General features: G+C 32.7%; 3 protein-coding genes across 8 annotated transcripts; 1 reads left to right on the forward strand and 2 right to left on the reverse strand.

The window, feature by feature from the left end:
• Positions 1-20: 20 nt before the first annotated feature.
• On the reverse strand, positions 21-2,628 carry LOC105208699 (cytochrome b5). Of its 3 annotated transcripts, none has more exons than XM_011178690.3 (4): positions 2,139-2,628; positions 1,981-2,069; positions 1,847-1,912; positions 21-692 (listed from the first exon to the last, which is right to left on the reverse strand). In XM_011178690.3, the coding sequence occupies exons 1-4, from the start codon at positions 2,247-2,249 to the stop codon at positions 557-559; spliced, it is 402 nt and encodes a 133-aa protein (XP_011176992.1). In that variant the 5' UTR covers positions 2,250-2,628; the 3' UTR covers positions 21-556. The 3 variants fall into 3 exon arrangements, with proteins under 3 accessions (XP_011176992.1, XP_011176993.1, XP_028893828.1); XM_011178691.3 differs by having other exon boundaries at positions 21-384; positions 2,139-2,400; XM_029037995.2 differs by lacking the exon at positions 21-692 and adding an exon at positions 704-1,719.
• A 141-nt stretch (positions 2,629-2,769) lies between these two features.
• LOC105208700 (polyubiquitin-C) lies at positions 2,770-7,762 on the reverse strand. 2 transcript variants are annotated; one of them, XM_054231894.1, is made up of 2 exons: positions 7,607-7,762; positions 2,770-5,699 (listed from the first exon to the last, which is right to left on the reverse strand). In XM_054231894.1, the coding sequence occupies exon 2, from the start codon at positions 5,684-5,686 to the stop codon at positions 2,942-2,944; it is 2,745 nt and encodes a 914-aa protein (XP_054087869.1). In that variant the 5' UTR covers positions 5,687-5,699; positions 7,607-7,762; the 3' UTR covers positions 2,770-2,941. The 2 variants fall into 2 exon arrangements, with proteins under 2 accessions (XP_054087869.1, XP_054087868.1); XM_054231893.1 differs by lacking the exon at positions 7,607-7,762 and adding an exon at positions 6,321-6,556.
• Positions 7,763-8,169: 407 nt separating this feature from the next.
• LOC105208701 (uncharacterized) lies at positions 8,170-11,330 on the forward strand. 3 transcript variants are annotated; one of them, XM_054231898.1, is made up of 4 exons: positions 8,170-8,856; positions 8,989-9,116; positions 9,253-10,650; positions 10,713-11,330. In XM_054231898.1, exons 3-4 carry the CDS (start codon positions 10,597-10,599, stop codon positions 11,091-11,093), a joined length of 435 nt encoding a protein of 144 aa, XP_054087873.1. In that variant the 5' UTR covers positions 8,170-8,856; positions 8,989-9,116; positions 9,253-10,596; the 3' UTR covers positions 11,094-11,330. The 3 variants fall into 3 exon arrangements, with proteins under 3 accessions (XP_054087873.1, XP_054087872.1, XP_054087874.1); XM_054231897.1 differs by having other exon boundaries at positions 9,256-10,650; XM_054231899.1 differs by lacking the exon at positions 8,170-8,856 and having other exon boundaries at positions 8,903-10,650.
• Positions 11,331-12,739: the final 1,409 nt, after the last annotated feature.

A 12,739-nucleotide genomic window follows, 5' to 3' on the forward strand; every position in this document is an offset into this window, starting at 1 on the left:
AAAAATTGAACGCAGCTAAATTCATGATTTGCTTTAAAATACATTTATTTTACGTTATATACACATTTCGTACACTTTATATATAACACATACACACATATAATATAACTGTACTTCTTACAAAATTGTACGGTAATAAACAGTTTTAATTTACAGTTTTACTACAGTTTATTTGTATTATTTTAATTGTTTTGGAAATGATGAGTACACTGAGGCATGTTGGCTAGCAGTTCCGTTTACGTTTTGATTATTGATTCCGGCTTGAGTCGTAGCCATATCGTTGCAATTTAACCTTACTTATTTCATTTGCTGGCTAAAAGTTTCCGCAGGATAATGACGAAGAGCAGTCCAGTAGTGAAAGCGCCAATTGCACAGCAAATATGTCTATTTTGGGTTGGGAGTGGAAACAGTGTTAAGGTTATGGATAATTTCATAAAGTAAAATTTTGCACAACACGAATTAAGCGTTAATTTGTATTATCTTCTTAGAAACGAATTTGTATAAGTGAATTATCACATAGTAACAGAGATATTTGAGCATTGCAATGTATGGAGACTTAAGCGAGTACGCAACACTGTTTGCCTGGTGGAGCAACATCTTTAACAGCATTGATAGTGTTAGCGGCTGCTGGTTTTACAATATTAGCCGATGTTTGTGTTGTTATTGTTGGTAATTGTGGCGTTGGTGAAGTGCTGTGTTAGATTTTTTTTGGAGAGTGATAAAGGAAAACAACATTTAAGCTAAGCTAAAAGAAAAAAACTAAAATTATGACACAACTTATAATGCATATGAATTATCGCCAATACATACATACTTAAGCGAGTGGTGGAAATGCACACATATTTTTTAAATATTGTGCTTAATTTAAATATGGACATATGTGTATGTACTTGATTATGGCATATAATAGCAAACTGCAACTTACATGCCAGCCTATGATTTGCAAAATTTAACTTTTTTGGTCGAAAAATATTTAAAGCTACAAAAAACAATTGAAAGTTTAAATATTGACTGACTACGTTATGGTAAACACATATTTATGTACATCCTAGCACAAACACACTTATATGTATATTATTTATAATCAACTTCTTTTAATTTAATAAAGATATGTTTTTCGTCCAAAAATTATCTATTTTATGCCTTATTTGAATTAAAACCGCAAATTACATTATCACATGCGATTACTGATGTTTTCACTTAGTCGTAAACTAAGTGATAAGCTTTCGTCACATAAATCATTATCAGTTAAAACATGCTGCCATCGGGGCATGTGGTTATCTATAATTGAGCTAGCTGTATTCATTATATGAAGATGAAATTTCACTTAGGATGTAGTATGAGTAAAAAGCTAAATTTTATATATTTTTATGACGCAACCGCCTGAATGTTAACGCAACATGCACATACATATATTTGTGGTATGGAAATATCGTACTATTACATTGGGAACAAAGTTTTTGTAGCGCAATTATACATAATGCAAATTAATTATGACAAATGGACATGTTTCATGCAAGGCACCAGGTTTAGTAGCTGCGTGTCATGAAATGGTATTGTTTTTTCAACTTCTGGAAATTTTCCACTTTTCACCTTCTTTTGCTTCACCTTCTCGCACAAGAAACTTTTTTATATTTGTGTGCTTTTACTTTTGATACTTTCCAGTACAACTAGGAGGTATGAATTTATTACCACAATTACTGCTCGCTTTTCTCTTCACTTTATGTTCAATTAGAATGGCAAAATGTAAGCTTGGGTTAGCTTTTTTAGTAACAAATGCAATCATGCAAGCGCACTTTGTTAAATATTAACGTAGCTTGACACATTTATTTACATATTAACTTACCTCACAGGCAATTTACACGTTTTATCGACCTCGACATCACCTATGTAATATTTTTTTAGCATTTCTCTAAAAAAAAGTGTGAAATTTAAGTGATTTCATGTACAAATTTGTGCTTTGAAAATGCATTAACGAACTTCGCCTCTTGACTGTGTCCCACATCGTCGAAATCACGTGTGCCGTCACGGCCACCTACGTCGTCTAATGTTTCTTCACCTCCCGGATGCTGTTTTATGATTAATTTTAATTAATTTACAATTAGAAGGAATTTAAAACCAATCAAATCGTCATTTACCTCGTTGCGAAATTTTGTGACATCATAAACTTTGCCTGCGATTATTATCCACAGATCCTCAGGTTTATTGTGCTGTTTCACGTCTTCTAAAGTATAGATTTTAGCCGCCATTTAAATATTTATAAAAATGCACTTGAACAAAAATTTGGAATAATTTAGACTTTAACACCGTGTGCGTTAAAATAAACAACCAACAAGCAGGAGAACTTGATTACTAATGACAGCTGTGAACAGCTGTGTACTGCGTTGTAAAAACTAGCCCATTCACAGCGCATGACAGTTGAACTAATTGTTTTTATTACTTTCAATCAAAAATAATTGTAAATTTCTTGGAACCGAGAGTGATTCAGCAAAAATTTCCGGAGATTTCCTCAATTTTTAGCAATATAAAAGTTAACTTACGCAATTTTAGACCCTGTATATACATAACCTACAGGTCCACTATATGCTTAAGTGCATCTTCTTTTTACCATTTCCTTCAAAAACTCGAAATATAGCATTCATGTACATGAAATTGGAAACCAGAAACTAATCTGAACACCTATGAAAACTATTCCGAGTGGTATTTCACATTTCCACCCTACTAAAACGCCCAATTATCCACATTTTATTAAAGTACAACACAAACCAATATTCTTGAAATAGTGCATCAGATAATTTATTTTCTTTTAAACATAAAAAACGGTATATTTCAATTTTTAATCAGAACTGATGTAAAAAGCGTTAAATTACAAAATAGAGCTAAATTAACGAGATACAATTAATACTCTTCAATTTTGAATTTGGTGTTTTCCTATTGAAATTTAGAATGCGCCTCCGCGAAGACGTAGCACCAAATGGAGTGTCGATTCCTTCTGTATATTGTAGTCGGACAAAGTACGTCCATCCTCAAGCTGCTTGCCGGCGAAGATCAATCGCTGTTGATCTGGTGGAATACCCTCCTTATCTTGGATCTTAGCCTTAACGTTCTCAATGGTATCTGAAGGCTCAACTTCCAAGGTAATGGTTTTGCCAGTGAGGGTCTTCACAAAAATTTGCATACCACCGCGCAAACGAAGGACTAAGTGGAGGGTAGACTCCTTTTGGATGTTGTAGTCGGATAAGGTGCGTCCGTCTTCCAATTGTTTACCGGCAAAGATCAAACGTTGTTGATCTGGTGGGATTCCCTCCTTATCTTGGATCTTAGCTTTAACATTCTCGATGGTGTCGGATGGTTCGACTTCGAGGGTGATAGTTTTGCCGGTAAGAGTCTTCACGAAGATTTGCATACCACCACGCAGACGCAATACCAAATGAAGAGTAGATTCCTTCTGTATATTGTAGTCTGACAAAGTACGTCCATCCTCAAGCTGCTTGCCGGCGAAGATCAATCGCTGTTGATCTGGTGGAATACCCTCCTTATCTTGGATCTTAGCCTTAACGTTCTCAATGGTATCTGAAGGCTCAACTTCCAAGGTAATGGTTTTGCCGGTAAGAGTCTTCACGAAAATTTGCATACCACCACGTAGACGAAGGACTAAATGGAGGGTAGACTCCTTCTGAATGTTGTAGTCGGATAGGGTGCGTCCGTCCTCCAATTGCTTGCCTGCGAAAATCAGACGTTGTTGGTCTGGGGGAATTCCCTCCTTATCTTGGATTTTGGCCTTGACGTTCTCGATTGTGTCTGAAGGCTCAACTTCCAAGGTGATGGTTTTGCCAGTGAGGGTCTTCACGAAGATTTGCATACCACCACGGAGACGCAATACCAAGTGAAGGGTTGATTCCTTTTGGATGTTGTAATCGGACAAAGTACGTCCGTCCTCCAATTGCTTGCCTGCGAAAATCAGACGTTGTTGGTCTGGGGGAATTCCCTCCTTATCTTGGATTTTGGCTTTGACGTTCTCGATTGTGTCGGAAGGCTCAACTTCCAAGGTGATGGTTTTGCCAGTGAGGGTCTTCACGAAGATTTGCATACCACCACGGAGACGCAATACCAAGTGAAGGGTTGATTCCTTTTGGATGTTGTAATCGGACAAAGTACGTCCGTCCTCCAATTGTTTGCCAGCGAAGATCAGACGTTGTTGATCTGGTGGAATGCCCTCCTTATCTTGAATTTTGGCCTTAACATTCTCGATGGTGTCGGATGGTTCGACTTCGAGGGTGATAGTTTTGCCGGTAAGAGTCTTCACGAAGATTTGCATACCACCACGGAGACGCAATACCAAGTGAAGGGTTGATTCCTTTTGGATGTTGTAATCGGACAAAGTACGTCCGTCCTCCAATTGTTTGCCAGCGAAGATCAGACGTTGTTGATCTGGTGGAATGCCCTCCTTATCTTGAATTTTGGCCTTAACATTCTCGATGGTGTCGGATGGTTCGACTTCGAGGGTGATAGTTTTGCCGGTAAGAGTCTTCACGAAGATTTGCATGCCACCACGGAGACGCAATACCAAATGAAGGGTTGATTCCTTTTGGATGTTGTAATCGGACAAAGTACGTCCGTCCTCCAATTGTTTACCGGCAAAGATCAAACGTTGTTGATCTGGTGGGATTCCCTCCTTATCTTGGATCTTAGCCTTAACGTTTTCGATGGTGTCGGATGGTTCGACCTCCAAAGTAATAGTTTTACCAGTAAGGGTCTTCACGAAGATTTGCATACCACCACGGAGACGCAATACCAAATGAAGAGTTGATTCCTTTTGGATATTGTAGTCCGACAGGGTGCGTCCGTCCTCCAATTGTTTACCGGCAAAGATCAAACGTTGTTGATCTGGTGGAATGCCCTCCTTATCTTGGATTTTGGCCTTAACATTCTCAATAGTATCGGAAGGCTCAACTTCCAAGGTTATGGTTTTACCGGTCAGGGTCTTCACAAAGATTTGCATACCACCACGGAGACGCAATACCAAGTGAAGTGTTGACTCCTTTTGGATGTTGTAGTCGGACAATGTGCGTCCGTCCTCCAATTGCTTGCCAGCGAAAATTAAACGTTGTTGATCTGGGGGAATACCCTCTTTGTCTTGAATTTTTGCTTTAACGTTTTCGATTGTATCAGAAGGTTCAACCTCCAGAGTAATTGTTTTTCCCGTCAATGTTTTAACGAAGATTTGCATACCACCACGTAAGCGTAGAACTAAATGTAATGTGGATTCCTTCTGAATATTATAGTCGGACAGTGTGCGTCCATCCTCCAACTGTTTGCCAGCGAAAATCAAACGTTGTTGATCTGGTGGGATTCCTTCCTTATCTTGAATTTTAGCTTTGACATTCTCAATAGTATCGGAAGGCTCAACCTCCAAAGTGATGGTTTTTCCCGTCAAAGTTTTGACGAAAATCTGCATACCACCACGTAGACGAAGAACCAAATGAAGTGTAGACTCCTTCTGGATGTTGTAATCGGACAAGGTACGTCCGTCTTCCAGTTGTTTACCGGCAAAGATTAAACGTTGTTGATCTGGGGGGATTCCTTCTTTGTCCTGAATCTTAGCTTTAACATTTTCAATAGTATCGGATGGTTCAACCTCCAGAGTGATGGTCTTGCCAGTCAAGGTCTTCACGAAGATTTGCATTTTGGAAAGAGTGCTGCATTAATGAAATAAATAGAAAACTATGAAAATATTGTCACAAAAGCGAAAAAGTTGTGTCAATACTGAGTAAGCCTACTTTCAGCTTTAATTATTTTATTATGAAAACATGATGACTAATGTTATGTTGTTATTCATTGTGTAAGCTTGTTTGTGCGTTTTAATCTAGCCTTCAGTGTTCAAACTTGCATCAGCTTATCATGTTTCCAGAAATTTCTATTGAAATATTAATCATTTTTGGGAACAATCTACTCATTTGTGGAAAAAATCACAAAATTTCTTTATTAAACGCTACAATTTATAATTGCCAGCTAAAATTAATAGAAACAGTAATTGGAAACGGGGTCAGGTATGACGCCATCTTGAAATTACGTAGTGATGAAAATTTCGATCGATTTCACAAGCGCAGCGCAGCTTGCATATACAGATACACAATTCTAACAATTTTCCAGCATATGCGCTGCTGCGCATGTACAAATGATTTCACACACAATTGCAATTTGTCACAAATTTAATTAAAACGAAAAATTAGATTTCACACAATTGCAATTGGACACAAATTTAATTAAAACGAAAATTAATTGGCAATGCATTGCATTTGCATAATCAACGCACTCACCTTAACCTCTTTTTTCACACAGAAATTAGTTTTTCAATAAAAAATATTGGTTCTCCTCTGCAGTAATTCTCAATGAAGTTTGCTTATTTTCTTAAAAATATTTTCTCCTTATATATGTATGTATATTCCAAAGCTCACTTATTTTCACAGAAAATTATCACAATTAACAAGCGCTGGTAAACCTTAAGGTGTTTCGCTCACAATTATTGAATACCGTTTATGCACAAGCAGGCTAGTGCTAACTATTTATACCAATGCTAATACGGAATGGAAAATGTACAAATTTCCCTTATATACCTGGAAGTGGTGCGCAATGGCCGTTATATACAACAAAACACACATAGTCCGTCTCTGTTGCGTACGTTTTGTTTGGTTGTTATGCTAAACTTTATTCCGACGCCATTTCCACACTTACGACTTTAAAACATATAAATATTATTTCTTTATTTAACAAATAATGTGTGGTTTATGAAGTGCAGTTGGATTTCACGGAAACACATATTTTTTAAACGCTTTTGTTTAATGCGTATTTGTGAAAAATTTATTTTCTTCGGATTTTCTGTCTCTTTCGCTTAGCGGGGACATTTTAGATGCAGTGTTGGCAGCAGGTAAGTATTTTTATTTAATAGTTGTCTTTTTTAAGTTGTTGGGAATTATTAATACAAGATGTTTTAAATTTTTCAGTGGTTATGTGACAGTAAGTGCTTTATTATGTCTGCTGTTATTAGCTAGCTATATAAATACAAATATTAACTGCAGACAAATTAATTTTCGTTTTATTTTTTTAAGTTCATTTGTAACTTATGCTTTACAACACTGTTGTTCATCTGTTATTGACTCAAAAAAACATCCCCAAAAACTGGCACTGGAAGGTTTAAAGTGTTAAATGCACAGATACCATTTTACTGGAAGCGATTTACATTTCTTATACATATGTATACCATTGTATTTTACATATAGGGGGCAAACAGCTGACTATTGCTTTAACGGACACGGGTTATCTTTGTACTTGAGAAAAGAATCTATAAAGTTCGTTGAGCAGACGCGGTTATATACATTTGTACATACATATATACATACATGAGTATATTTAGTGCTTATATAAAACGATTGTTCTTGCACTTTCCAGAAGAGGGGAACATGCGTTGTTGTATAAATGAAAAAATGCACTATTTCTCTGCATTTCGTTTATAAAATTAAATTTTACACATTAGCATTTTGTTCATGCACATAACTAATTAGTTAAAAGCGTTTAGAAACATTGTTTTATACAAAATATTACTTACTTTTTATTTGCTTACACTTTATTTGTTTGTTAAATGGCTTTTGTTGTAATTCTCACGTTGCAATTGCATGTGATCACTGATTTTATATGAAAGCTTCAAAATTTTCTTTTTATAAACAAAAAATATGGAGATTTTGAGAATAAATTCAATTGCTATGAAAATAAGCAAGCAAGTGTTATGTACTCAAGTATTTTTCGCATGAGCTATTTGATTAAACGAGAGGAGAATTTTATATTATATTATATATCTATTCCAATATATATGTATACACATCTGCTGATTTATTTATATATTCTTTGTAGGGGGTTTAAAGTTGTTTGTTATATATTTACATAAAATTTTAAAACAATGCGTATCCCGAAGTGTTTATACATAGATTAGGCAATTAATAAAAAAAATTCAAAAAGTTGTGAAATAAATTTTGCAAATGGAAAGCGATGAGCTGGCGTTGTACATACGCAAGCAAGTACATATTTATGTAAATATATAAATAGATTGGTTCTCATGAAGTAAGCTGTTCTACATATGTATAAAAACATAAATACATACGAATTTTAACAGAAACTATTAGATTTTTATCGCCTTTGTGGTATTTCCTTGAAATATTCCGTATCATAACAAAACATTGCCAAAAGTATTAAGTGTATGTATGTACATACATAAGTGTGTTTCCATTTGTTTGTGAAATGTACTTGTACTTTTTTTAGGCAAAGGGTAGAAGTTTAGTAGCCCTGACCGACTTTTGTATTTCCGTATATATTTATGCCTATTGCGCTAATAGCCGTATTTACTTTCACTAGAGATCAGTGCATTTCTACGTGAACATTTCATTTATGTAAATTGTATCGATTTTTTAAAAATCGATTATTTTCTTACCAGTCTAATTAAATTTGCAGTTTACTGAACTTTTTTCGTCTAGACAATTTAAGTGGAAATCGATATTGTTTTCAATTTTATATGTATATATGTAGCTAGTTCTGTTTACCATACACTTACTATATATGCATAAGTAAATAGCCGAAAACACATAAACGTTTTCCATCATCCACCATTTATAACGAATATCTTCCAATGGGATAATTGTATGTATATATACTTTAAGGCTGCAAGAGGTTCTTTGAACGCAGCAGCTGCTTTGTCAAATAAGTAGTATATAATATACATATATATTAACGTTTGTGTATATGCTTATTATTATTCAAGCAGTCAAAACCCAACAAAGGGACCAATGAACGCTGGCACTGTCATTGGTAAGTACATACATATGTATTTATATACGAATGTGTACATAAATAGTCACAGCTGTTTTGACGTTTCGAAAAGGAAGCGCTTTTGTTTATTATTATTTTTACTTGTTTAACAATTTATTTTTTGCTTCCAAGGAAAACATATTAACAATTCGGTATATAGCCGGCGTGTGGAAATTATAAACAATTTACGCAGACGTCATTTTTCAGCGTAGAAAACACAGCAGATTAGTAGCTGGCTATCTTTTGAAAACAATAAATGCGTAGGTATTATGTTATAAATAAAACGCAAATATAAACAAATGTTTATGATAAACAAACACAGGCAAATATTATAATATACATTTGTATGTTTGAATTGTAAGTTTTGCTAATGAAACAAAAGAAATTTCGTTTTAGCAGACGTTAACTTGCTCACGCTGCGCAGCTCAAGGTCATTTCTACAAACGGACCGACTTCAAATTATTGTTATTAACAAAATTGATAATTTGTTTATATGTATGTATGAATAAAGTTCAACAACATGCGAAAAAGGTAAAAAAGAGCGCGTAAGTGTATGGTAAATAATGCAAATAACAGATAAGAATGTTTGTCAACAGGAAAGTTTGCACACAAAACGATTAAAAAAAACGGGCCGTTATAATATTGATAACAAATACTACTAGTAAAAAATATTAATTTGTATAACTTTAGTTATTTTTGGTTATATTTGTTAATGTCGATAGCATATGGCGTAAAGAAGCGGACAATAATGACTGGAAGAATTGCAGAGAAACTAGAATTGTCACGCTACTGGTGAGCTAGCATGGCTACTAATGGCGGTATTGGGAGACAATGAAATCTACTAGGGGACCCAAAACGTTTGAGCCATCCTCAATGTGAAAAAATCGGTAATATGGAGTCTGTCGCGCTCCCGGTAATCGTGTAGTGTTGGTGGATGCATCATATGTTAGTAAAAGACGTAAATAATTTTGCTTCCAAATAAGTTTGTTAATTATGTATATTTAAAACGAAACCGTTAACGACTGGCAGACGTTTTTATTTTTGCTCTCCTGCTACTGATTTCATTAAAAATATACTAAAAATACACAATTGTTATATATTCAGCAGAATAATTATATAAAACCAAAACCATAAGTTATATTTACCAGACTGCACAGCATCTGAATATGAATTACCAGCTTTGTTGTCCAGAGTTGAAAATATTTCCAGAAAAGTTATTTCTGTTCATATGGTTGTCCTCATCTGAACCCGGACCTATACAACAAATTGTGGGTCGACTAGTTCATCACGGGAATTCATTACAGGATCCATTATTGTGGGTAGACTACTTCATGACGATGATCCATGGCAGAATCCATCTTCAGTTCAATCTTATACAGCATTAAATGACTCATGAGGCGTGCATAGATCTGCTCTCTGTCACTCCATACTATGGTCTAACCTCAACTTATGATTTCGACGCACTTCCATTCGCATTCCTCATGAATACAGCGGGTTTCTATGAATTGCTAATTGTTTACTTTTTCTATACAAATCATACAGTAGCTAAATTAATGTATGCAAATAAAAATTCGATTGACGAAGTAAATAAATATTATAGGGTGGTAATTTTTTATACATTCGACATTTTTATGCTTGTTTTGCTACTCCGCTCACATACATACACACATATATTTTCTGAAACGTATAAATGTTTTGTCAAAATTATGAATAATTATTGCCACGAAAAACAACAACAAAATGTCGAATTTCAATAAAATGTTCAATAGTACCACCATTACTGGACGGGCCAATGTGAGTAGTGCCAACAATTAGGGCTAAACGTTAGCATAATACAAGGTACAATTTATTGGCAGGTTGCCAAAGTGACTTACGCCTCATTCGCCTTGTTCTACATAATACATCGCTTACGCAAACGTTTAAAGGCCGCCAGCAAATGCAACGAGTGTGAATGTAAGGAATGTCACAATGGTGCAGCCTACTCCGCTGATAAGCAAAATGGTGGCGCAAGCGGTGGTAGTACATGCGATATGGAGACTTGGCGGCGTGCAATTGAGGCTAAAAAGACGTCAGTCACAAATGCTGGTGATAGCGTTGGCAATGAAAGCGTCATTACGCTGAATACGGTTGATGTGGCCGATGCTGGAAACGACGCTAAGAAAGAAGTGCACATTTTGGGACCCGTAAATGCGCAGAAGCAAACGGCGAAAATGAAGTGCTGCGATGACGATAATTAATATATATATTTCAGCTAATTTTTTTTAATATATTTTTTATGAATCCAGAATATATATATTTTTTAGTTGCAGAGATTTTTAGAAGCTGCTTCAGATGCTTCTGAAATGAAAATGACAAACATTTAATTAGTTAAAATGTGAAAATGAGGTAAAAAAATAAAAAAAAAATAATAAAAATAAAATAAAAAAATAATAGAAATAAAATAAAAAAATTCTAAAAATTAAATTTAAACAAAAACTAAAAAATAAAAAAGTACCAAAAATTGAATAAAAAAGTACTAATAATTTAATAAAAAATACTAAAAATTAAATAAAAAATACTAAAAATAAAATAAAAAAGTACAAAAAAAAAATACTAAAAATTAAATAAAAAAATACTAAAAATTAAATAAAAAAATACTAAAAATAAAATAAAAAAGTACTAAAAATAAAATAAAAAATACTAAAAATTAAATAAAAAAATACTAAAAATTAAATAAAAAAATACTAAAAATAAAATAAAAAATACTAAAAAGTAAATAAAAAAAGTACTAAAAATTAAATAAAAAAATACTAAAAATTAAATAAAAAAAATACTAAAAATAAAATAAACAAGTACTAAAAATAAAATAAAAAAGTACTAAAAATTAAATAAAAAAATACTAAAAATAAAATAAAAAATACTAAAAAGTATATAGAAAATACTAAAAAAATTAAAAATTATAATCAAAAAAATACTAAAAATAAATTGAAAATAATAATATAAATTAAAAATAATAGAAAAAATTATAAAATGGCGTATTAAAAAATATTATAAACAACAAAAAACGTACATGAAACAATACAATTTACTACAAATGTATAAATACAAAAATTTTCAGATTTTATAAAAAATATTTTCTACGCCATTTTTTGCTCTACTAACAATATACATACATATATACATTATTAATTTTTGTTTTCATTTAATAGCTTTTATTATTTCATTTTTGTTCAGTTAAATATTTCATAAAATTGCGTTGAATCGCTACACAGCAACTGCGCATTTTCAAATACATTTTGCGTTTAATTTGCATCGTAAAACACTACAAATAAGGTATGTGTGATAAGGTTTTTTGCTACATAGTAAAAGCTAAAATATGTTACAAATAAAATATTTGCTAAATTTTCATTAAAAATTTGGAAATTTCTTGTTTTAAAATATTTATGTTTTTGTTGTTGTATGAATGTATATGTATGTGTGTGTTGAAATGCGAATTTTATTTATTTTAATATAATTGCAATACTAAATTTCGTATAAACATTAGAACAGTTGTTTAAATATCATATCTGTATAAGTAAGTATATATAAATTATTTTAATTTTAAATGTGAGAAAAATTATTCACTAAAAATTAGACAATCGCATTTCATAGTTTTCAATTCATTAACTAAGCTGCCTACTAAAAATCATCTAAAAAAAAATTATAAAAAATAATGAAAAAAAATTATAAAAAATATAATAAAAAATTCTAAAACTTACTTTTTTTGTGAAATAATATACACAAATATGTGTGAACTAAAAAAAAATGTATGCTCTTGAATTTTTTTAGAAAAAAATTTAAAATTGAAATTTTTTTAGAAAAGATTTGAATTTTTTTAGAAAAGAATTGAAAATTTAAATTTTTT

This window comes from Zeugodacus cucurbitae, chromosome 5, assembly GCF_028554725.1.
Source record: "Zeugodacus cucurbitae isolate PBARC_wt_2022May chromosome 5, idZeuCucr1.2, whole genome shotgun sequence".
In the NCBI taxonomy this organism is placed as follows: domain Eukaryota; kingdom Metazoa; phylum Arthropoda; class Insecta; order Diptera; family Tephritidae; genus Zeugodacus; species Zeugodacus cucurbitae.